This window comes from Capra hircus, chromosome 16 (genome assembly GCF_001704415.2).
Source record: "Capra hircus breed San Clemente chromosome 16, ASM170441v1, whole genome shotgun sequence".
NCBI lineage: Eukaryota > Metazoa > Chordata > Mammalia > Artiodactyla > Bovidae > Capra > Capra hircus.
In genome coordinates this window covers 28,507,937-28,531,184 of record NC_030823.1, presented here as the reverse complement: position 1 = coordinate 28,531,184, position 23,248 = coordinate 28,507,937, and the positions used below count along the sequence as shown (strand labels likewise).

General features: G+C 47.1%; 2 protein-coding genes across 2 annotated transcripts in view; one reads left to right on the top strand and one right to left on the bottom strand.

Annotated features, from left to right (window-relative positions):
* Positions 1-15,839, top strand: part of CDC42BPA (CDC42 binding protein kinase alpha) — a 304,553-nt gene extending 288,714 nt beyond the window's left edge. Inside the window, 3 exon segments of the mRNA XM_005690541.3 lie at positions 8,207-8,324; positions 10,583-10,740; positions 11,365-15,839. Of these exon segments, the coding sequence (XP_005690598.2) occupies positions 8,207-8,324; positions 10,583-10,740; positions 11,365-11,496 (408 nt within the window). The 3' untranslated portion in view covers positions 11,497-15,839.
* Positions 16,428-23,248, bottom strand: part of COQ8A (coenzyme Q8A) — a 47,120-nt gene continuing 40,299 nt past the window's right edge. Inside the window, exons 6-15 of the mRNA XM_018060238.1 lie at positions 21,912-22,034; positions 21,160-21,245; positions 20,907-21,047; positions 20,334-20,415; positions 20,146-20,239; positions 19,762-19,903; positions 19,428-19,535; positions 19,225-19,290; positions 18,691-18,777; positions 16,428-17,859 (exon numbers count right to left, since the gene is read on the bottom strand). Of these exons, the coding sequence (XP_017915727.1) occupies positions 17,572-17,859; positions 18,691-18,777; positions 19,225-19,290; positions 19,428-19,535; positions 19,762-19,903; positions 20,146-20,239; positions 20,334-20,415; positions 20,907-21,047; positions 21,160-21,245; positions 21,912-22,034 (1,217 nt within the window). The 3' untranslated portion in view covers positions 16,428-17,571. The remainder of the gene's footprint in view (positions 17,860-18,690; positions 18,778-19,224; positions 19,291-19,427; positions 19,536-19,761; positions 19,904-20,145; positions 20,240-20,333; positions 20,416-20,906; positions 21,048-21,159; positions 21,246-21,911; positions 22,035-23,248) is intronic.

Below are 23,248 nucleotides of genomic sequence, written 5' to 3'. Positions count from 1 at the left end.
GTGTTTAAATACTTATGAGTTGAAAGGGTATATTAGTGTAATGAGGAAATGTTTATCTCAGAATATCATGATATATGTAAGATGCATGATGACATAACTGATGAAAAAATGTTAAATTTAGCTACATATCAAAAAACAAGCATACCAATTCTTACTTAGTTGCATCTCCTATAAACTTCTCCCATATCTACATTTACCATTTTGGAGAAATAAACCAGATATGGAGAGGTTCTATACCAAGATTCAGAACTTTGTTATCAAATCACTAAAATTTCACTAAGTTATAGCAATTCAACACAGATATTTGGCCCACCTCCCATTGAAACCATATTAGCTTGTTCACTAATGGTCACACCTCTCATCTGATCATGAAATTAAATCTTTTTCATTTGCCTAATTACAAACATGTTACCTAGTCAGTCTTATATTAAAAAAGTACAAATTGGAAAATATTTTTTTTAACAACATGAAGATTGGATTCTTGGACCTAATATATTGAGATTAAGAATATTAATCTTAATCTGGAATTAGCTAATTAGCCAAACTTTATTTATACTTAACATTTCAGTATTATGGTATTCTCAAACTATGTGTGTTAGTCACTCAGTCATATCCGACTCTTTGTAACCCCATCGACTGTAGCCCATCTATGGAATTCTTCAGGCACGAATGCTGGAGTAGGTTGCCATTTCCTTTTGAAACTTTAACGTGCCTCTTTTGATCATCTAGATTTTGCACAGAATTTTAGGCATAATTTATATACACTGGCAGTCTGGGAGATGATTTGTGAATCTTAACCCAAAGCTCTTTCTAAGAAAGTCTATGTTAAATACCCACATTACTAACTCTATTGTGATAGAAGAGACACTTGTTTCTATCACTGACAGAAAAAATAACAGGTAACACAATTTGTACAATGAAGGTTTTTTTATTAAACTCTTAAGGGTAGTCTTGCATCCATTTCAAGGAAGGAACCAAAAAAAATCTGCATTAATTTGAATCTGAGTCCCACATTAAAAATATCTCAATTAAGCAGTTGGTTCTGTTTATGAATGAATATGACATTCCTGCTGTCATTTTTTTTTACCAATTATCAAGACATTATGTGATTACAGTACTATTCCTTCCTTTCAAATCATTCACAATAGTCGCTTATCCTTTTGAAGTGGGGATTTTTATTAGCTGTGCTGGGTAGATATAAAGTATGCAAAAAGATTACAGCCAATCTTGATATAGTAATTAAAACAAAGTAAGAAATTTAAGGCTGAACATAAATGTTAAGCCGAAAACTTTTGAGTATAAATAAAGGCCGCAAACTGTTTTACTTATCTATCATATTTATTACACTGTTTTTTTCAGTTTTTGCCTGGGAATCAGATTTCAGAATTTTCTCTATTCCTTTCCCATTCTGAACATTTGTTTAAGTCCCCAGTCTGAAATCCCTCAGTCTGGGTTTCCTTTGTTCTCAGAAGTAAATGTAAAGGAACCATACAGTTCAAAGCCTCTTGTCTTTTTTTTTTACGGAAGCTACAGTGTCACATACAAAGTACCTTAGGAGAGAGAAATTTTTCATTATGATAAACAGTTGAAATGTGAATATATGTATAGCTTACATTTGATAGAACAAGTGTTATATACTATCTTAATGAAACATTTTGAAATTTAAATAATAAATAGTTTTTAACACTTGCTACATAGTTAGCATTTTGGAGGGATGTGTGCATGCGTGCTAAGTCACTTCAGTCGTGTTTAACTCTTTGCAACCCTATGGGTTGTAGCCTGCCAGGAGGAATACAAATTTCAAATACATCCATATGTTACAAAGCGACATATCAACAAACACAAAATTATTTCAGTAGTGAACAAAGGTTTAAGGGGTATTATCCTTTCAAAATTAAGCTTTCTTTCACACTTGCTTCATATTTGTGCACAAAAAAGAATGTAGTTTTCCTCTCATTATATTCCAACAACATAGCAAAAAGAATTATGGAAAATTTTTCTGTAAATTCTATTCTATCCCACAGTTTGTTCCTTAAGGTGAAATAGTTTCAGGATTTAATAAAATAAATGACCAGGTGAAATGCTTGACCAGGTGAAAAATTAGTTTGCTAATGTTTCAGAATTCTTTTAGCCCTTCGTACACAATAAGATTTGGTCTTTCTACACCCTGAATATGTATACAGAAGCAAAATGTCAAATTTCAAACATAGTAATAATTTTTGTATCACAGTATCCCTCCTTTTCCTCCCTTTACCTTCCCACCACTTAAAGTAAAGGAAATCTCTATTTTTGTTGTTGCTGTTCAAAATAAGATCCAGTCTTAATTACTGTGCAAAATAAGTTCAGATAGCATTTCCCAAAGATTCATCCCTGATCTCACTCCATGACACATGGCCTTCTCTGCTGGTTACTTATTCCCATTAGACCTGTTGATTTTCAGTATTTGGGTCACTGATATCTTGTTAACCATTGACTGCCTCGCTGGTTCTTTTGTCATTAACAAAAGTGGTTTTTTGCCCTAGCAGTGCAATTCCTTTTTTAATGTTCATTTCATGTTTTCTTATCATATAAACACTTTTGAATTTCCAGGACAAGAAATTGGTGTAAATTTTTGAAACCTGTTCACCTGTACATGGAGTATTTATTGTAGCAAAAATGATATGTGTCTGAACTCTTGTTTTTCACAGCCTGACTTTATTTTCACCTGACTTTCTTCCTTTTACCAGCTAAGAACATAAAAGCTGGGGCTTTTCATAAGCATCCGTTTAATCACTTAACAAATATCTTTTGATATACTGTCTTACCAGGACTGTGCTTATCTTGGAGTAAACGTTGGTAAACAGCACAATAACATGCATGTCTGAAAAGAAGATAATACGCATGTCTGTGTCTGTGTGTGTGTATATATGTGTGTGTACATGTACTGGAAACCTTGTGATATTTTAATCTCAGATTTTAGTATGTTCCTTCCACTGTAGTTTTCTATATTTAATGAACTATTCCCCCCCCAAAAAAAGATGAATTAAATTCATCTAATGTTAACATATATAAGAAGCACTTTCAAATACCAAAGTTAGGTTGTCATTTGTGCAAAGAACATGTACCCCAGACATTTTTATGTTTAACTTATTCAAATCAGTATTGCCTTCCTGTGGAATGCTTATAAGCTTAGAAAGTTTATTGAATGTCTTTGGAAGATTATTCTGTTTCCTTTGTACCAAAATGATACTGAAACAGTGGTTTGCCTCACGAGTGTGGAAAAGATAGTAAGGGTAGGGAGTCATTTTTTATTTTGTCTCCTATATCAGGGTGAATCTTTCATGTGTGGCTTAGTGAACCATGAGAATATAAGCAATTAATATAAAATAGCATGTGTGTCTTACAAGTATATACTGTAGTAGTTTCCTGGAATCCTTTTTGTCATCTACCTTTTTTCATAAGTGGATACTGGTAATAAAGAATAGATTTGTCTCAAGCTGAATTAAAAAATAATATTTTACCTCTAAAAGATTTTTTTTTTTTTGGACATAAAACTTCTCCTAGTCTTTCACCTGTTCCTAAAATTGTTAATAACATTTCTAGATCAATGATCTTTTAGACTTTTAAGAAGTAATTTTACTTCTTAAAGTCATAGTTAGATGCCCATGAATAGTTTTTTCTTTTGGAAAAGAGCTTAGCAAGTATTGATTTAACACACATCTCTAAATTTTAAGCTTCCCTAATTTATCAGATTTTTTTTAACAAAGCAACCTCATCTCAACTCATGAGAATATCAGTCAGCATCTCTCTGGGAAGTCATTCAATCTCTGTCTTAATGAGGTGATCTTAGGATGTTTTCTTGAAACATAGTTCGTAAGAACTGAACTTTGAAAATTCCCATAAGAGAAGGTGACTGGGTGCTAAGTGATGTCTCCATATATCCACAAATTATATTACATGAAAAACTAGAGTGCTTTTTTTCAAAAACTTTGTTCTATGTCTTTCAGTTCAGTTCAGTCACTCAGTTGTGTCCGACTCTTTGCAACCCCATGAATCGCAGCACGCCAGGCCTCCCTGTCCATCACCAACTCCCGGAGTTCACTCAGACTCACGTCCATTGAGTCAGTGATGCCATCCAGCCAGCTCATCCTCGGTCGTCCCCTTCTCCTCCTGCCCCCAATCCCTCCCACCATCAGAGTCTTTTCCAATGAGTCAACTCTTCGCATGAGGTGGCCAAAGTACTGGAGTTTCAGCTTTAGCATCATTCCCTCCAAAGAAATCTCAGGACTGATCTCCTTTAGGATGGACTGGTTGGATCTCCTTTTAGTCCAAGGGACTCTTCAGAGTCTTCTCCAACACCACAGTTCAAAAGCATCAATTCTTCGGCGCTCAGCCTTCCTCACAGTCCAACTCTCACATCCATACATGACTACTGGAAAAACCATAGCCTTGACTAGACAGACCTTAGTCTATGTCTTTAGTGTTACATTATTTCATTTTTTTAAAATTACACTTGAACATTGAAGAAAAGGTTGTTCTCTTGTTAAAAAACAAACATGTACTATAGGTGTCTAAGTGGAGATAAGCTTGGGCTACTTATAGGTAAACCGATAATTAGTACATTCCATTCACTCAGTTACTCGCTCAGTCATGTCCGACTCTTTGCGACCCCATGGACTGTATAGCCCACCAGGCTCCTCCGTCCGTGAGATTTTCCAAGCAAGAATACTGGAGTGGGTTGTCATTTCCTTCTCCAGGGGATCTTCCCGATCCAGGAATTGAGCCCAGGTCTCCTACATTGCAGGCAGGAACCACCAGGCATACAGTATATTCTAGAGTTACTCATTATAGGAAGATAAGATCAGTAAAAGCAAACACATGTCAAGTCTATAAATACACTGATTTCAGTTTCTCAAGGAACACTTTCATAACGCTTCTGGTGAGAGGCTGGTTGTATTAATAGGTTCACTTGTTCTTTATTTCTTGCTTTTTCTATCCTTAATGTTTTTGTTTAAATTTTTTGCCATGTTTTGATTATATCACAATCAAAGGAGAACACTGAACTAAATTTCAAAAATCTACTTGTATTTCTGAAAGTCCAGTTTCTACTCATCTTGATGACAGCAATAAAAGAGAATAATCTCACAAGGCAAATGACTTTTTGCAAATCAACTCTTCAAGTAACTGGCAAGAAGATTACAAAATTTAACTTTCTAACGCCTAAAAGTATTTCGTGATGGATTCAGTTATTGATGCTTCATGGTTTTCTATCTGCATGTTGTCTGAAATGTCACATGTATCTGGTGAATCCATTTTCATTACCTCATTACCTTTTTTCTTTCTGTTGTTTTGATAGCCGGGTCTCCCTTATCCATCCCCTCATCATCACTCCGGTCTGATCTCCTCTCCGATCAACTTTGAGCACATCTATCACATGACTGTTAATTCTGCTGAAAAATTTCTCTCTCCTGATTCCATAAACCCTGAATATTCCCCGTCTCTGCGCTCTGTCCCCGGTACACCGAGCTTTATGACTCTGAGGGTATGAAAGCTGAGTTAGGTGTTAACTTGTACTAACCACGTGCGGATCTCTGCCTGGCTTCAATAAGTAACACTGCCACGGGGCTGCATTCTGTGTACGTTTCCCTTTGCCTGTCTCTCTGCTGCCAGACTTCCATCCTTCCTCTTCCTCCTCTTCCCTCTTCAAGTTCTACTTTGTTTCTTCTTTTGAGGGAAAAGATAAGGACTAGGGAAGATTTCAGTTTTATTTCTAAAACAGTTTGGAGGTTTTTCTATGTTTAATATAAGATAATCCCATCATGATATATTTCATTACAGATACCGTAAGAAATAGCCCCCGAGTAAGTCTTTATTCTGTTAAAACAAACGAAAAACAGGTCCTAGAATTTCTGAATTCTTTATAGCTCATTAGCTCATTAACCAGTGCAGTTCAGAGAAATTTTTAATATTTAATGAAGTCTGTAGTAGGCCTGTCTAGAGGCCTTTTATCTACAATAAACCCCCTTCCAAAGAGGTCACAATTCTTAAAAATATAAAGTATAACAGTATCAGTGAATAACAGGAAAAATTGCCAAAAGGAGGTAGTCTTATTAATATTTGAGTTGCTGATGCACTTTTAATGCTAGTCAGGATCCAAAATAAGAGAAGTAAATTAACACGACAGAAAAGCGGAGTGTGCTGCATTCTGGGGGACCGTGGCCTGGGTCCATGCAGCCTCGCATCCTTGTAACCAGCAGCTCTGCAGTGGGACAGAGAGCTGGCAGCGATTCAAGCTGAATATCCTTATTTCCATCAAGAAATATGTACTTCATGGGGGCATTTTCTCAAGTTTGTCTTGCAGATAATATTTATTACATCATGCAAACCCATTTCCTGTGACTTAGAAAAAAATAGCATCCATTCTTTATTTGGATATTTAGTCATTTTCCAATCAGAAAACTATGTGTAGGGGGAGTTTGTTTTTCTATTTTTGCTTGTATTATAAAATTATCCTAAAGTATGTTTTAAATGCCATTGTCACTGACATTAAACTGTAATGTTATATATTTGATGACATAAGATTACGTATGATAAACTAAGCCTTAGTTTGTTTGCTTGGTAACAGATTACAGTGAGTGGATTCTAGAGGAGGTTGTATAAACTAATCAGTCAAGAATTTTTGATATAAAAGATGGTGGAAATGTTATTCAAGTTAGTCATCTATAAAGAGAAACACTGCTATTAGTGGACATTTCACCCTAATCTTAAGCATATTTGTGAGAGGACCATCAGATTAAGTTTCATGTTACTTTATAATGAAGTTGAACTTCAGCTGGATGAATGATAAAACTGTTGGATTTGTGGGTTTTTTAAATTTTTCCAGAGCACATCTTCTGTGTGTCATTCTTTATTACTTCAATATTCAGTGTTACGTAAACCACTGGTATTGTTATAGGCCTTCATTTTTGCCATTTTTTCTAGAGTAGGTTTGTTTTATAGAACAGGACAACAGCAAGGTACCTTAAGGTTCATAGCAAAACCAATAAAAGTGGAAAGGTTTCAGCTGATACCCCTGTCTCTCTTGAGCTTTCCTCTGCGGCATCGTGCGCACGCATGTCACTGGGGCCTCACAGTGGCTCCTGTGAGTGGATGTTGAAATGCTAGCACTGAGTGTTTCCATTTTAAACTTTGTATTTTGTTAGAGAGAAAAAAAAAAAAGGTAAAACATTTGCTTTAAACAAATAACGCAATAAGAATTACATGGACTTTGCAAATTTTATATATGAACCAAAATGGCGGTGGTGGTATTTAAAGGCAGCCAGCCTGCCAACTTTCAATGTGTGTGATTCTTTAAACTGTATGAGTTGGAGTTTTTCGAGAGGTATATTAGTGCATGTTTTCCTGGTTGCTGGGGCCCTGCATTAATTGTGTCGTCGTAACCTTCTCTCAGGCACCAGCCAGCCCCGACACCCCTTCTGGTCTGAAAAGTTTGGGGCCATGGAGGAGCCGTTCAGAAGGCTGGACCCACACCCCACCTGTCTAGGCGTCTGTACCTTTCAAAGCATTCCGTGGCTCATTCTCCTACATTGGGCCCCAGAATCATTCAGTATTAGATGGAGAGCTTTTCCCCCAGCGTTGCCAAGTTAAGCCGCCTCCCCCAGGCGGCGATGGTCACAGGCGCCATAGTTAGGACTCGCGCTGCTTTGTCTGTGAGGCGGGGAGGCTGCCTGGCAGCCAGGACGGGAACGTGCAAGTGGCCCTTTTGGTATCAGGATAGTAGGAGTGTGTGAGAAGAGCATGCTTTTAGGCGACTCTCTCCTCAACAGGCCCAGTCAGCTTTTGAGTTTCCCTAAGGAAATAAAAATGTCAGACATAGTAAAAGCTTTGCTTCTGTTATCTGCAGATGTCCATGTAATTCTACGTTTCACTGTCACTTCTAACCATATAACTTTCACTTACTGTTCTCACGACAACAACAAATTCTTATTTACTGAGAAGTATTTCGGTGAGTACAAGAATAAGCACTTGCGTTTGATTGGCCTGGGGTCTGTTCCTGTTAGGGCTTTAGCGCCTTTGTGGGTGGGAGGGATTATAGAATCTGTTTCATGTTCTGTATCACTATAGTCTAAACAATTTTATTTCCTGAGATTAGGGTGAAAAATAGGCCTGTCTGTTGAAAATCAGTTTCTCTCTGGATGAAGAATTTTTCTTTCTCTTTTGATCTTAGAACCCTCGGCCTCAGGAAAGTCGGACAGCATTCAGTGGCTCGGTCAGTATTCCGTCTATCACCAAATCCCGCCCTGAACCCGGTCGCTCCATGAGCGCCAGCAGTGGCCTGTCAGCAAGTAAGTAGCCTGGGCTGCAGGAGACACATGCTTAGCAAAGCAGCAGCCGTGCGCTCAGGCATCACCAGCTGCCAGTGTCTCAGAGCCGGCTGGGCAGCGCCTTGCAGGCGCAAGTGCAGCTGTTACGAAAGTCATCACGGGGTCCCTCTAGAGGTCGCAGTCCATCTGGGAGACAGACAGGTAATACTACAAACCGTAATGAGAAGTGCCCAACCTCCCAAATCACCATCTAGAACTTTTGGGAAGAGACCCTGCCTAGGACCACAGTTTTCAGATTGTCCCCTTTGCTGTTCAGTCAAAACAGCCCATCTCAGTTTCTTAAGATTAGGGTGGTTTGAGTGTAATTTTTCTCTGAAAGGAATTTTTCCAGACTTAAAAAGAAAAAGTGTAAATCACAGAGGTGAGGTTCTATAAATGATCACTAGCATGGAGGAAAGGACCCCAGGAAGAACATACTAAGCACTAGGCAGCCCCATCAGACTCCGTCTTTCTGACATTTTATTCTCTGTGTATTGAGAGCTCAGTTCCCACAAGACGCCCATAAGGTAGAATTCATTTTCTTATTTACAAATGAAGAAAACTGAAACTCCGACAAGATAACTTGCTTAAGATCACACAGGTTAGTAAGCAGAGCAGCAGAACTCTATGGTGGTTTGGGTTTTTTATTCAGAAGGACAAAATTTTTAAAACAGTAACTTCACATTACAGCTTTTGTTAAATTGAGGACTATACTAGGCATGGAATTGGAAGAGAAATCTTAAAAAAATGATTTATGCCTTCAATTAGGTTATAATCTAAGACAGAGAAGATCGGCAACAAAAAAGTAAAGAGTACCCATCCAAAGAAACACTTCAACAAATGAAAATCAGCACATGTCTAGTGACAGACACCTCTAGAAATAGGATGGAGTGTTGGGAGGGAGCAGATCTCCTAGGGAGTAAGGCTGAGTCAGTGGTTCTCAACCTGAGATGCATTCTAGAATCATCAGAAGGGCTTTTAAAAGTTCAGTTGGGAATTCTGCTTTTGTTGGTCTGGGATGGGACCCAGGCACTGGTATTTTTAAAGCTCCATAGTATAATATGCAGCATACACTCAGCACTGGTAACTTCTGCAGTAAGTAGATTATGGTGACACATTTGAGGGGCTCAGGAAAGAAACTGAAAAGAAGCTGTCAGATCGCCAAGGACAGGGTTTCAGCAGGCAGGCTCCTGTTCAGTCTCTGAAGACATCTGAATGTGGGTGATCATTAAGTACATATCCTTTGACCAGTCACCTCTTGACATTTCATTGAATTCTGAATGTAACATAACTCAATTTTAGGGATTTGTTAAACTAGCAGAAACTCAAAACCATCAATACCTTGTAGTTGTGCTAAAGCCTCAACACAATCTCAGTCTTTCTTGAATGGCGATCTTAATATTGAAGCTCAACAGAATTAAAATGTTTAGGTTAAAAACTAAAAAATAGTAGGGAGTGCTAAGAGTTGAACATATATAGGTGCTAACAGTACCCCAATATTTCCGAGAATTTTCTGGTCATCCCCTTTCCTCCTCTGGGTGGTTGCCAGTCCTCCTTTGATGTGTCCCAACCCTAAAATCAAAGCAGAGGGTGAGTTTAAAGAAACACACCGTGTTTTTTTAATCTGTGGCGTTTTGCCCTGTGGAATGAAAATGCTTCTGTTATGTTCCTTTGTGTCTTTAATGAAAACTCTCTAGAAGCTAAGTGACAGTTCTGCATCATCAGGTGGTGTGGTCTTCATTTTTCTGAGCTCTGTTCTCCTCGGCTTCACGTTCAGCATGTGTGTTTCGAACATCTGCTTGCCCCGTTCTTGTCAGGGGCCTCCAAAGGCAAGGACCATCCAGTAAAAGAATGGCAGGCACATAATTCCAACCTAATGTCCAGGTGCTATGAAAGACATGATGAGAAGTACTGTAGGAGCCCCAGGGAGCAGGAAAGACTCACTGAGACAGTAGTACATGGGTGGAGACTTGAGGCATTGATTCTGCGGAATCGCCTAGCAAGCAGGGCAGCCCGGGCACAGCCAGTGAGAGCAGAGCCTGGAGGCCTGGCAAGTGCTGCCCACTCATCCAGCAGCCCCAGTGGCTGGGCTCCAGGGTGCGCTTCAGTGTAGCCGGACTCACGGTCCATCAGTTTGCTTTAAGCAGGAAGGAGGGCTCCCCACTTCAGCTGTCTGTGTGCTGTCTAGAGGGTCGTCCCCTTCTACATGTGTGAAGTTTTACCTGACCCATGTGCCGTAGGGTCATCTGCACAGAATGGCAGTGCGTTAAAGAGAGAATTCTCTGGAGGCAGCTACAGTGCAAAGCGGCAGCCCATGCCCTCCCCATCGGAGGGCTCGCTGTCCTCGGGAGGCATGGACCAGGGAAGCGACGCCCCAGCGCGGGACTATGACGGAGAGGTGAGTGCCTGTGGGGAGCAGCTCCGCCTGGGGACAGGGTCTAGAGAGGTCCTGAACCAGACAGGTGAATGTATTTCTTGAAGCTGTTCTGCCACCTGGACTGCAGCAGGGATTGGCCACATGCTCCAGCAGGGGCGGCAGAGCCAGTCACTTGGGTTGCAAGCTGCAGCTATCCTGAAGGTGTTCAGACTTCTAGCTTTCGTATGAAAATAGCCTACATTTCCAAAGACCTGCAGAAAGGACTAGGAGAATTTGTTATACTCTGTGCCTCTTACTCAGCTCAGAAAAGGTGCTTTCTACCCACAGTAAAGAAGTTATGCATGCGTGCTAAGTCACTTCAGCCGTGTCCAGCTCTCTGTGATCCTATAGACCATACCCTGCCAGGGTCCTCTGTCCATGAGATTCTCCAGGGAAGAATACTGGAGGGGGTTGCCGTGCCCTCCTCCAGGGGATCTTCCCCAGGGAGGAGGAGCGAACCCAAGTCTCTTATGTCTCCTGCACTGGCAAACGGGTTGTAGAAAAGTCATGTCCAGTCATTGGCCAGGGTGGCTGGAGAGGACCCATGGTGGCCTGAGCCCCTCCTGACCCTCTGCTGCTCCCTGATGTCTTCCTCTGGCCTCCCAGGACTCTGATTCTCCACGGCATTCCACGGCTTCCAACAGTTCCAATCTGAGCAGTCCTCCCAGCCCGGTGTCGCCCCGGAAGACCAAGAGCCTATCTCTGGAGAGCACGGACCGCGGGAGCTGGGACCCGTGAGCGGGAGCTGGGACCATGAGCAGCCTCCGCGCTTAGACGCTCTGGGCTCCCCTCCACTGCCCCCCTCCTCCCACTGTCATCTCTTCCCCAACCTCTGCCTGAAAACGCCAGGGCCAACTGCAGTAGCAAGGCGGGGGTTCAGGAATTCTGCCTCTAGGACTTTCATCCATGCCCTCCTCGACTTAACAGCAACAACCATAAAGGCAGACTTTCATTGAGCAGCTTAGATGAATACTGATTTCATTTCATACACTTAGCATTGCTTTCCAGACTATTTCACCCTTCCCCTAAAAGGTAGCTTAAGTAGACAGATTCCACACATGTAAGCGATAAGAATAAGATTAAGCAGACCTTGTTTTCACAGTAGAGTCTCATGTAGCCCTGAGACAGCACGTGGGGCTCGCTAGTGGGCCCCGGGCGCGCGCCAAGCCCCTTCAGCACCACAGTGAATGTCGACCTGATCGTTGCCAGTAAATCCCTTATCACTAAAACGATGCATATTTTACTACAAAACAGAGTTTAAATAAATACACAAATGTAGAGGTTAAGTACTGAATGTATATAGTAAAAAGAAGCATCTTGTATTCAACAAAAACTGGATGCATATATGAGAGATCATTTAATTTAAAGAACTGTGTTGTTTCCTGTCTGTTTTCCACCTAAAAAATGAAAGGGTAGAAAGGCCTGGCACTGATGTGTGAAGAGGGAGGGTGGGAGGAGCAAGCATCCCCTTACCGCCAGCTCTCCCACTGGGCAGGGGAACCTGCGTCTCTCACGCTGGACCCGGGCACCTGCGAGCTTTAGGAGATGCTCCAAGGCTTTGGTTTCATCGGTTTGGAGTGTAAATTGGGAACCAGACTTGTAACATTTAAAGCCTCTTCAGCAGCATCATTAAAAGGCAGATTTACTTCTATCCAAAAGACATTTCTATTTCTAGCAGTAGAATTTGAACCGCACTTCTCATCTGTTATTATATTTTGGTATCTTCTGCAGATGAATGTAGAAACGCAGTTTTGTCACCTTCTGGATCCCTTCCATCTGAAAGGATACAAGGAATGGCGTAGTTTCTGAAGGGCCATAAAAAGGTTCAGCAGAGTGCTTTTTTCCCTTGGCTGATCTCCTCCCCACCTTGCAGTGAGGCCTATGTCCCCAGCTGAGCCAGCTTCTCTTCAGAGAGGGATCTGTTTTGAGGGAGGGGTGTCAGCATCCTCAGATAAGCCTGGGAAAGGGGTTTAATTACCAAATAATGTAAAACCTCAAATGCAAGGACTTGAACAGCCTTAACCAAATACTCTTTCCCACACGGAGCAGGAAGCAGACAGCTCATCCCTGCCGCACACAGGAAGTCAACCCAGCGTGGCCTTCCTGAGCGGGTAAGCTTTGCCTCCCTCCTAGCTATATTGTGTTAGTCCCGTTTCCATTTGGATTCCTGCTATTTTAATTGCCATAAGGAAAGAGATGCAGAACCAGGAATTTATTTCTCCAGAGTCATTTCACCAGTTAAGCACATGAGTAGAGAAAGATAGAAATAAAAATATCTGACGGTCATACAGAGAATCTGCCTCTCTTACTTTTTATCTAAATTTCCCTGAGAAGTACCAACAGATTTTCTGCTGTCTTCTTAAAATTCAGCTGAAATGGAAGAGCATTCCTGCCATTACTTGTCCGCATCTTGGTGTGTGAGCACTGACGTCTTACCCACCCAGAACCACCTCCACACCCACACCCACACACACACACACCCCCACCACAGCCATTCCACTTCCCACCGCAGGCCACAGGGAACCGGACTATTCCCAGAAGATGCCACTCTCAGGAGGAAGTCACTGAGGTTCAGGGAGGGAAGAAAGGGTCCTGTGTGGGCATTATATTGTGAAATATTACAGTAGAGAATTTTAAAATAACAAGAGTTTTGGCATTTAAACATCCTGAACTTGGCGCTTGCTCAGATTTATGTTTAACTTGGGATGGGCATAAATGACTGCACAATTCTAACCTTCTAAATCCTTTGCTTTTGGAAGAGAAGTGTTATGTGGAAGTACTTTTGTGCATTTAGATTTCAAGAGTCAAACGTTGAGTCTGGTTACTGCCATGACTCCAATCACTCCTTACGTTTGGCACTTCCCAGGAGGAGAGGGAACCTGCCAGCCGACTGCTGAGCGTCTGTGGCCCAGTCCCCTTCAGACCCTCCCACCCTCTTCTTTGCTTTCCCCTCACCTCTTCCTGGCCCCCTTTTCACCTCTGAGCGGAGGCAGATCCAGCTGAGATTCACTGGACTCCACACTAAGCCATTAGTTTATAGCTTTGACAACTAAGTTTCTGTTGCCTATAGGTGCTTATTTCTTTCAGATGCTTTTAGGATCAAAATAATAACCATATCTGAAGTATGGACACCAGTATAGTGAGTCATACCCTGTAGCCCCCATACAGGGCAGATAAGGGCTTGTCCTGGCTTTCGGACTCACTGGGAGGTGTAATACTAACCCAGTAGATTATACTCCAGTAATCTGAAACGGTCTTAGCAGTAGCAAGAGAGCAGTCCCAAATGTGATTCGTGTCCAATAGGAGGAGCCTTGGGGAAGAAACACTGCCAAGGGTGGTAATCTGGGGGTTATTTTCCCAAGATAGTGATCATTCAACTGGGTTTATCCCCATTCTCCAATATGAAGCAGTTACCTTCTGAAGGTTCTTGAAAAGAATGATTTGGGAAGATGGGGAATGGATTCTAGAGAAACAAAAAGCATAATGATCGCTGAAATGGATCAGTAACAAAGATTACGGAACAGATGTGATGCTGCTGTCTGCATTCGTCCTTTGTTTTCAAGCAGGACATTCAAAGAAACGTGGAAGCAGGAGCTTATTTCTCAGTAGAAAGGAAAAGTAAGAGGCATTTCTGGCATAGTCTAGATGTGTTGATATTTGGTGCTATCTATATTCAGCCAATTTGTTGTCTACTCTTGAATTCTACTTTAATCTTGCTATGTGCTTTGGGTGTATAAAATTACATATATACATACATACACACACACACACATATATATATATCTTTTTGCCAAAAACAGAAGCCTTCCTCCTTGTCAAATAATTGCTAAAGCACCTTTTTTAGTTATGTGTGTGCACACACACCTACACTTAGTGATTTAATCTTCTTTCTGAGGGAGCATAGTTTTAAGGCTGTGAAACACAACTAAAAAGGGCCCATCTATTTAATTTTCCAAGCAGAGCTTGTACCCAAGCTTCAGGGAAGAATCTGAAATCCCTGTTTTGTTTACAGCAGCATTCTGTCATTCCCCAGCTGGTTCTCAGCCTCCCTCTGCCTTCCGTATGGTTAGAGTCGCATCATTTTGTTTCTCAGTGGCCACATCTACTTCTGTGAAAGACCAGTTGCATTTCTATGGACTCTCAGGTATCGTTAAAGAAAAGCCAGAGTAGAGGTGGGCAGACATCCCTGACCCCCAGGCAGAACAGGGCTGTTTACTGGCCTTTGTCCCCAAGCTCTGTGGTCTCCCAGCTCAGCGGAGCCCTGTCAAGCTCAGCATCCACTCTCGGGACAGAGGAGCGTTCTCAGCAGCGGCCAGGCTTCACCACTGCCCCAGTCTGCTGGGCACAGTTGGGAAATGACCAGGCCCCCCGCTCCCCTCCTCTCGCTGGCCCAGCCCCTGCATTCATTAGATAAGCCACACGGCATTTCATTGGGCCCATCTTAAAAACCTCTTTCCCTGTTATGACTTCATTATGACAAGTCCAGCGTCCTCTGCAGAGCCCTGCTCCAAAGGGGCCCTCACTTCAGCTGGAGCTCTGCCTCGAGTCTCAGCGCTGGTCAGCAGGCCAGGCGCTCCTCTCCCTTCGCAGGGATGACCGTTACACACACAAACCATTTCATTTATGGGGGGAAATTGATGAAAACAAATCAGCCTTGAAATTTCATGAAAACAAAATGACCTGCCTTTTTATTTGATAGTGTAATATCATTTATTTTATAAATTTTTTAGGGTTTTTTCTCATTGTAATATTATTGTACAGTTTTGCATGGCCTGGGTGTAATCATTTTTTTGTTTAGAATATAATGCTGACAAATAAGTGTGTATGGAAGGGGAAAAGATAACTGCTTTGGCCTCTGATCACTCTTTATTTTGTTTGGTTTTACCCCCTCAGTGTCTTAGGGAACTTTATAAGGAGATTCTCTGCTACCAAACAATGGTGTGGATTCTTTTGCACAGAAATATTTAAGGTGGGACAGTCAAAAATATAACAAGACTCCTCGCCGATATTTTATGTTGGTATCACTTAATATTAACCAGACTCTGATGTATTGCAATAAAACAGAGAACTGTTAGAACTGAGTATTTTGTCTCTTTTCCCCTGATTAAGAAGTCTGAGGAATGGCGAAAAGGTGACTGACTCTTCATCTCTGAACCCCGATTTCTGCCTGTCTCCCCCCTCAGCCAGCTTCCTCGTGACACTGGAAGGATGGGGAGTTAATCTGGGCCTCTTCTTAGTTCCTCCCATAGCTCAGGTGAGAACAGTGTTTGACTCTCTCTCCACTCTCTGGTCCGAACTCCCCTGGTGCCCAGTCTGCAAGGCCAGGCTCTGCCAGCACATCTGTGGGCCGCCCTGCTGTGTGCACTTGCCACAGGGAGCCTACCACACGAGGCCTGCCCCACTCCCAGCCTGGCTTCCCGACCCGTGCCACCGCCGACTGAACGTGGCGACTGCTTGCTCCTCCATCTTCTACCTGCAGAGAAGCAGCAGACACGGCCCACAACTTGTGCTCGAGTTAGAATGTCACAGCGGAGGACGCTCAGGAAGGCCTGGGTGGTCTTAACAAAGGAGATCTTAAATTGGCTGCAGCTGAATAATTATTCTGAGAGCCCACCCTGTTCCATTTCACATGTAATGGACTTTTCTGTTAGCTGTTGGTTCACTGTTTGAAACCATGCTTTAGAGGCAGGAGCTGTGCAGAGGTTGGCAAACATCTGTAAAGGACCAGTGAAGAAATACTCTCGGCTTTGCAAGACTTGTCTCCTGCTCCGACTCAACTCTGCCATCTTTCTCTGATGATGAATATGGGCTAAGCCTTCTGGGTTCAGGTACGGAGAGCCTCGTGGTGGGAACAGGGCCAAACCTTGCAGAAGCATCTGGAGGCAGGAAAGGGTGTGACGTTGACCTCGGGCTCATCACCATCAGCTCAGAAGCCTTTGCAAGTGAAAGAATTAATGCCAGAATGCTAGGGTTTTGTTTTTTTTTTTTTTAATTGAAACAAGTACAGACAATTACAAGAATTGTAGGAATATTAACACAGCCTGAGATGACCCCTTGGGTCCAAGCAGGTAATATGTGCACATCAAGACCAGGGGCCTGGGGCGGGAGGAAGGACCCCCGCACACCTCTCTTGGAGCCCAGGGACAGCGCGTGTGGCCCTCTCTCCTTCTGTGGCTCCTGTCCTCCTTGTAGGAGGCGGCAGTTCTCTGGAAACCTCCGCTCTCAAGAAAGCCTCTAGCAACCAGCCAGAGAGCAGGTGTGGGTGGGCCTGGCTTGGCAAAGTGGTACTTGTTGGCACTGCTCAGGTCAGCACTTCTAGATCCAGGCCACAGAGGAAAAGGCAGAAAATACAAATCTCATTCTAGAAACACACACACACACACACACCTGATATTACACACTCAATAAAATCCAAAAAGGCTTTTCTGGTTTTGGTGTTTTGTTTTTGTTTTTGGTGGCAGGGATTCAAAGGAAGAACTCTTATCTTCTGGTTAACATTCACATTAGCAAAAAACCCCTGTTACAAAAAGGAAGAGGAAATAGAATTGTCTTTTTATCGAGAGCCATTTCAGAGGATTACTAAACAATAAGCAAATTCTGACAGACAGTAGTGGGGCTGCATTTTCATCCTTGCTCCGCTTACCCCACAGCCACTTAGCAAAAAACCATGTATAAGCGCGGGCAACAGGCTCCGAGCAGCGTCGCCCCATCAGCCCGGCCGCCCTCTCCCACCGGGTGAAGTTTAAATGCAGCGCGGCACTACCAGCTCCCCACTAGCTTCAGCGGCTCAAGGACCGAGGACGGAGGGGCCTGCTACTGCGGCTCGGCCTGCCTCCTGCAGTAGTTGCTGTAGGCCTCCTCAAACATGGCCTTGCAGGGGAACCGGGCCTTCAGCTTCGAGCAGATGAGGAAGGAGCCGCCCATCTTCCTGTGCAGGGAGTAGGTCTCCTCGGGCGGCGGGACCAGCCGGTGCCTCAGCATGATGGGGATCAGGTTGTGGATCTTCTCGGTGGTGCTCTGGGTGCCAAAGTCAAAGGGCTCCTCCGAGGCAAAGGCCTCCCCCAGGATGAGGATGGCATCCAAGTGGGCGTCCTCCATGGCCTGGAGGAAGCGGGAGGGGAGACTGAAGGGCTGGGGCGTCAAGCCCAGGGCTCCTCCCACACACCCCCCCCAGGGGCTAGACTGAGCGCTCCCTGAGGGCAGGGCGGGTAGTGAGTGCTTCACCCAGATTGAATCATGGTATCCAGGGCATGAACTCAAACCACCTCCTGTGTGACCTTTCTTCCAGGTAAGAAGAAAGGGAGCTTGGCAGATCTGTGGCAGAATGCCAGGTGTGACCCAGCCTGAGGGCACTCAAATCCAGAGGTTTTATAAAATGCCTGTCAATCCCGAAAGAGCCACAGGCCTGAGCTGAGGTGAGCCTCTGCACTCCTGGGCGGTAGGCCCAAGACCACCTGGGGTCCGCAACCCTTCCCCTGTCGGGAGAGGACAGTGCTGCTGTCTGGCGACAGGACCCCAACACGGTCACTCCTTCATTTAAGAGGCTACTAAGATCTCTTCCAGCGTGCCCCTCACCCCTTCCCCAGTGAGGCCACAGGAAGTGGGGGCTGGGTTTTGCCATCCCACCTGCTCACCCAGGCCCTGAGCGCCCACAATGAGCCCAATGACTAGGATCTCAACATGGGCTGGGGCGGGACACAAGGGCTTCATGACCAGCCCTGGTATTCTGAGGACCTCAGCCCACCGGCTGGGACAGGGCCTGCCCAACCTGCCGTACCAACTCTGATTTCATCCACTTACAAACTGAGATACCCTTCAGATTTCACAGGAAAAGCAGTCCACGTCCCACCCTTCCCACAAACACCAAAATTGGCCCGGTGGCTGCATGTGACTCAGCAGGCCTGGTGCACCTCCAGAGTCAAGAGAGCTCACCTTGACCTCGTAGCCGGTGAGGAACTTCATCTCTATGGATTTCTTCAGTACAGCCTCCCTGTCCTGGTTAGCAGCAGCCCTGATGATCTGGACAGAGGCACCATGGGTGGCACGTAGAGAGGAGATCCTGGGGGTCCAGGGGCTGGCACCCTCCCCTCCCCTCACATGCCAGCACATCCACTTTTACCCTTTACTTGGGTTTCCCTGGTGGCTCAGACAGTAAAGAATCTGCCTGCAGTGCAGGAGACCAGGGTTCCCTGAGTTGGGAAGATCCCCTGGAGAAGGGAATGGCTACCCACTCTAGTATTCTCGCCCAGAGAATCCTATGGACAAAGGAGCCTGGGTGGCTCCAGTCCACGGTGTCACAAAGTCAGACACAACTGAGTGACTTTTACTTTCCTCTGCGCCTCAGGTGGCTATGACCTCCTCCACTGTCACCAAACACCAGAACAGACGGACATGTGGACGGGAGTCCACCCTCCCTCCAGGCCCCAGAAGGGCACCCGCCAAGGCCAGCCCCCCACACTCCTCTACCTGGATGTAGAGGTCGGTGAAGGATCTGTCAAATTCCCGAGTTGCCCCGAAGTCCAGAAGAGCCACCTGAGGATGGGCGATACCAGGGAAGATTTGCCCTCGTGGGGTGGAGGGACAGGGCAACGGGGGGCTGAGACCCCCGGATCGTGGAGCCCTGGTGCAGCAGAGCTCAGGGCCCCTGTGGGAGCCCACCGGGTGCTCACCTTGTGCAGCTCAGGGTCGTAGAAGAAGTTGGACCAGTTGGGGTCTGTCTGCATGAAGTGGAACTCGAACAGCTCCCGCAGGCACAGTACCAGGATGTTGTAGCAGATCTGGGGGTCGGTGGGTCCAGTCACACCGCGCCAGGCCGCCTGGCCCCTCCTAGACCCAGACCTGGACGCCTGCCCCCTGCTCTCCTCTCATCACCCACCTCACCCCACCTCCCGCCCACAGCCAACTTTGATTCCAGGTGTATCACCGGGTAGGGAGATGATGAAGCGCTCTTGTCCCTGCCCCCACAGGAAGTGCTGGGGACTCTAGGGTCACCAAGTGACATACCTCATTTCGAATCTCCTGGCTCAGCCCCTCGGCCTGGTCCAGGGGGAAGCCAGACACCAGCTCTGTGGTCAGCACGTGGGGGCTGCAGAGCTCGTCCACGATCTCGGGCACGTAGAAGAAGGGGTGGTCCTTCAGTAGCTCCCTGGCAGGGTCGAGAGATCACACCGTTTGCCCTGATCCTCCCACCCCCACCCTGGAGACGACACACAGGACAGCAAGGGGCTGAACCCTCCAGGCCGAGGGCCCTGCCTCCAGCTGGTGGGGGACGGGGCTCCGACTCCAGGCCCCAACCACGGTCTTCCGCCCCTCGGAGTTGGAGGGGCTTCCACCTCTTCTGTCCCCGCAGCGGGAGCAGTGGGCGAGGGCCCGAGGCTGGAGACGCACCTGAACCTGCGGGCGCAAGCGGCCTCCCGCTGGTAGTCGCACTCAAGGGCCAGCTCCCGCCGCAGCACTTCGATCAGGTGTTCGGGGAACAGGCCTGGGCGGGGGAGGAGGGTGTCAGGGTGGCCAGGGGCTCCCCGAGTCAGCACCCCACCCTCGACGCCTGCCCTTGCCCAGCAGCAGCCTCAGACCTTCTGGAAGCATGTTGCTCATGTTCAGCACAGTCATGAGGTTGTTGACATCACTGTTGATGCTCTGGGCCACGCCAGGGTACTGCGGGGAGCAGAGGGGCACCAGGCACTCAGAGCACGGCCCTGCGGGCCCACCCTCCTGCCGCCCATCAGCTTCCCAGCTGTGTCTCTCCCAGACCCCACAGCTCCAGGGCGGAACCAAGACCCCACGATGCTGCTGTAACCCTCGGACCCACCATGACCTATTCTACTCCACCTACCACACCCCCACGCCCATGCAGAGACAGCCACCCCACCCCTCCAGCTCAGGCCCCCAGGCAGACCGTCACTCGCCCCCGTCCCCACCCCACTCGAACCAAGCTTGCGGGAGGCTGCTAACCCTCCCAGTCACTCCGCAAATACTTCTCTGCACCGAGCGCTGATCTGGTGCTAGGGACAGAAGCAAGGAGACACGCACTCTACCCTGGGCACGGGGACACACTGGGCATGTGGGTGCAGAGGCCTCCACACCACAGGCCCCGGCTCTGCCCTGAGCAGCTCCTGAAGACATGAGCACACACCCTGGGCACCTACCTGGATCTTCATGGCCACCTCGCGGCCCCCCTTCAAGCGGGCCAGGTGCACCTGCCCGATGGAGGCAGCGGCGAAGGGCCGCTCCTCGAAGTACTCCAGCTTGTCCCGCCAGTTGGGGCCCAGGTCGTTGTTGAGAGTTTTCTGGAGAGAGAGGCCAGGGAGGGGCTGTGAGCACAGCCGGGGACACCCTGAGGAGGCCCCCCATCCCCTCCCACAGGGCTGCCGTGCCCCAGCCAAGAAGCCCCGGCCTCACCATCATTTGCTTCAGCGGCATGAAGTCTGCACTCTGCCTGACCCGATCGAAGATCTTGGCCAGATGGGGGTTGATGAAGGCATCATCTGGAAGGCAGCAGAGCAGACAGCAGAGAGCTGACCCCTCGAAAAGAGGGTGCGCAGGCCACCTCCATCACCCTGCCCAGTGCAGCCTCCTCAGAGGAGGCCCAGTGCTGCTCCACCCTTCCACACACTGAGCCCCTGTTCAGAGAAGCCGAGGCACAGGCCCAGCCTCAGGTTCCTCCTGCTTGAGGGGAACTGGCTTTGCTCCCACTCAGGACACCAGCCTCTGAGCTGCTCTGCCCTGGGGGGGCTCCATCAGAAGCCCTGAGGCTCCCCTGAACCCAAGCTCCACTCTCAGCGCTACACCGAGCCTGCCTCCTGCTCAGCCACAGCGTCTTCCCCAGCCTTCCTTCCCTGGACCACACCCCTCACGCCCCGATGTCACGGCACTGCAGCCCGTGAGCTCCCCCACAGCACCCTAGGTCCATCAGCCTGACTCTCGTCAATTTTTGAGATGCCAGGACTTTTGGATATGCCAGGACACTCAGAAGAAGCCAAAAAACAACCGGGGGCTCTTCTTTAAGATTGTTTTTTAAACATCCCAGGTTGGTTAACAGCAAGGACGCAAACAAGAGAAGCCAGTGAGCAGAAAACCTCCCTCCCTCGTCGTCCCAGTGGGGCCAAAACCCATGCCCTCTCTCTGCCCCGCCCCCCGCCGGCCACACTCACCCTGGATGCTCAGCATCTGGCCCAGCTTGAGCGCTGCCCCGCGCACCTTGCACAGCGTGCGCACGATGCGCTCCGCGTTGGCCTCCGACAGGAAGGGGCTGGAGTCCAACACGGCCTTCCTCCCTGCAGGGGAGCAAAGCCACCATGATGCTCCTCAGGCGGGGCTGCCAGACCTGGGACCCCCACCCCCCCACTCAAGACTGAGTACAACCCAGCCCACCAGCCCCTGGTTGTGAGTCTTGGCAAATCACTGGTTCTCCCAGTAAAAACAGGAACAATACCGAAATGTCAGGGTTTAACACGTTTTAAGGGCGGTGGAATAGAGCCCAGCAGAGAGCCTGACACCAAGGGCTTCCCTCCTGGGGCGCCACAAAACTGGCAGTGCAGTTTTAACTCCACATCTCACACTTGCCCCCTAGACGCTGAGGAAGGCCCTCCAGGGCCCCCTAGGTCTCCCCAGGCCAGGGGTGCCCCCAGCACCCTCCCAACACACACACACACACAGGCTGGCCCATGGGGCCTCTCCCTCCATGTCAGCACACACACACATACACACACACGGGCTGGCCCATGGGGCCTCTCCCTCCATGTCAGCACACACACACACACACACACACACACACACACACGGGCTGGCCCATGGGGCCTCTCTCTCCATGTCAGCCCCGGCCAAGTGACAGTCCCTTGCCCCTCAGAAAGTGAAACTGAAAAAAGTGAAAGCAAAGTCGCTCAGTCGCGTCCGACTCTTTGCGACCCCATGGGCTGTAGCCTACCAGGCTCCTCCGTCCATGGGCTTTTCCAGGCAATAGTCCTGGAGTGGGTTGCCATTTCCTTCTCCAGGGGATCTTCCCAACCCAGGGATTGAACCCTGGCCTCCCGCATTGTAGACAGATGCTTTACCGTCTGAGCCACCAGGGAAGTCACTGCCCCTCAGTGTCCTGGACAAAGGCCACCAGCACCCCCGGAGTCCCTGCACAGTCACCCGGGGCCCGCTGGCCAAGGTGAGAGTGCGGTCCTCCAGTAGGGGGAGTGAAGGGTCAAAGACAGCCTCACCAGGTGGGTGCCCACCTCTCCCCTCTCCCCACAGAGGCCCTGCAGCCATCTGGCCCAGGGAGAAAGTATAGGAACCTCAGTGGAGCAGAATACTCAGGGGTGGGAGGGTACAGGGTGGTGACTCAAGGTGACGAGGAGGGGGTCACCCAGTGGTCCTGCCCTCTGTCCTGTGAGCCCAGTTAGACCAGAAACTCCCCAGGCTGCCCCCACTGCGCCTGGCACTTTCCTCAGCCTGCATCCCTGCTGGCCTGGTCCAGCACTCAGAGCAGGTCTGAGCCTGATCC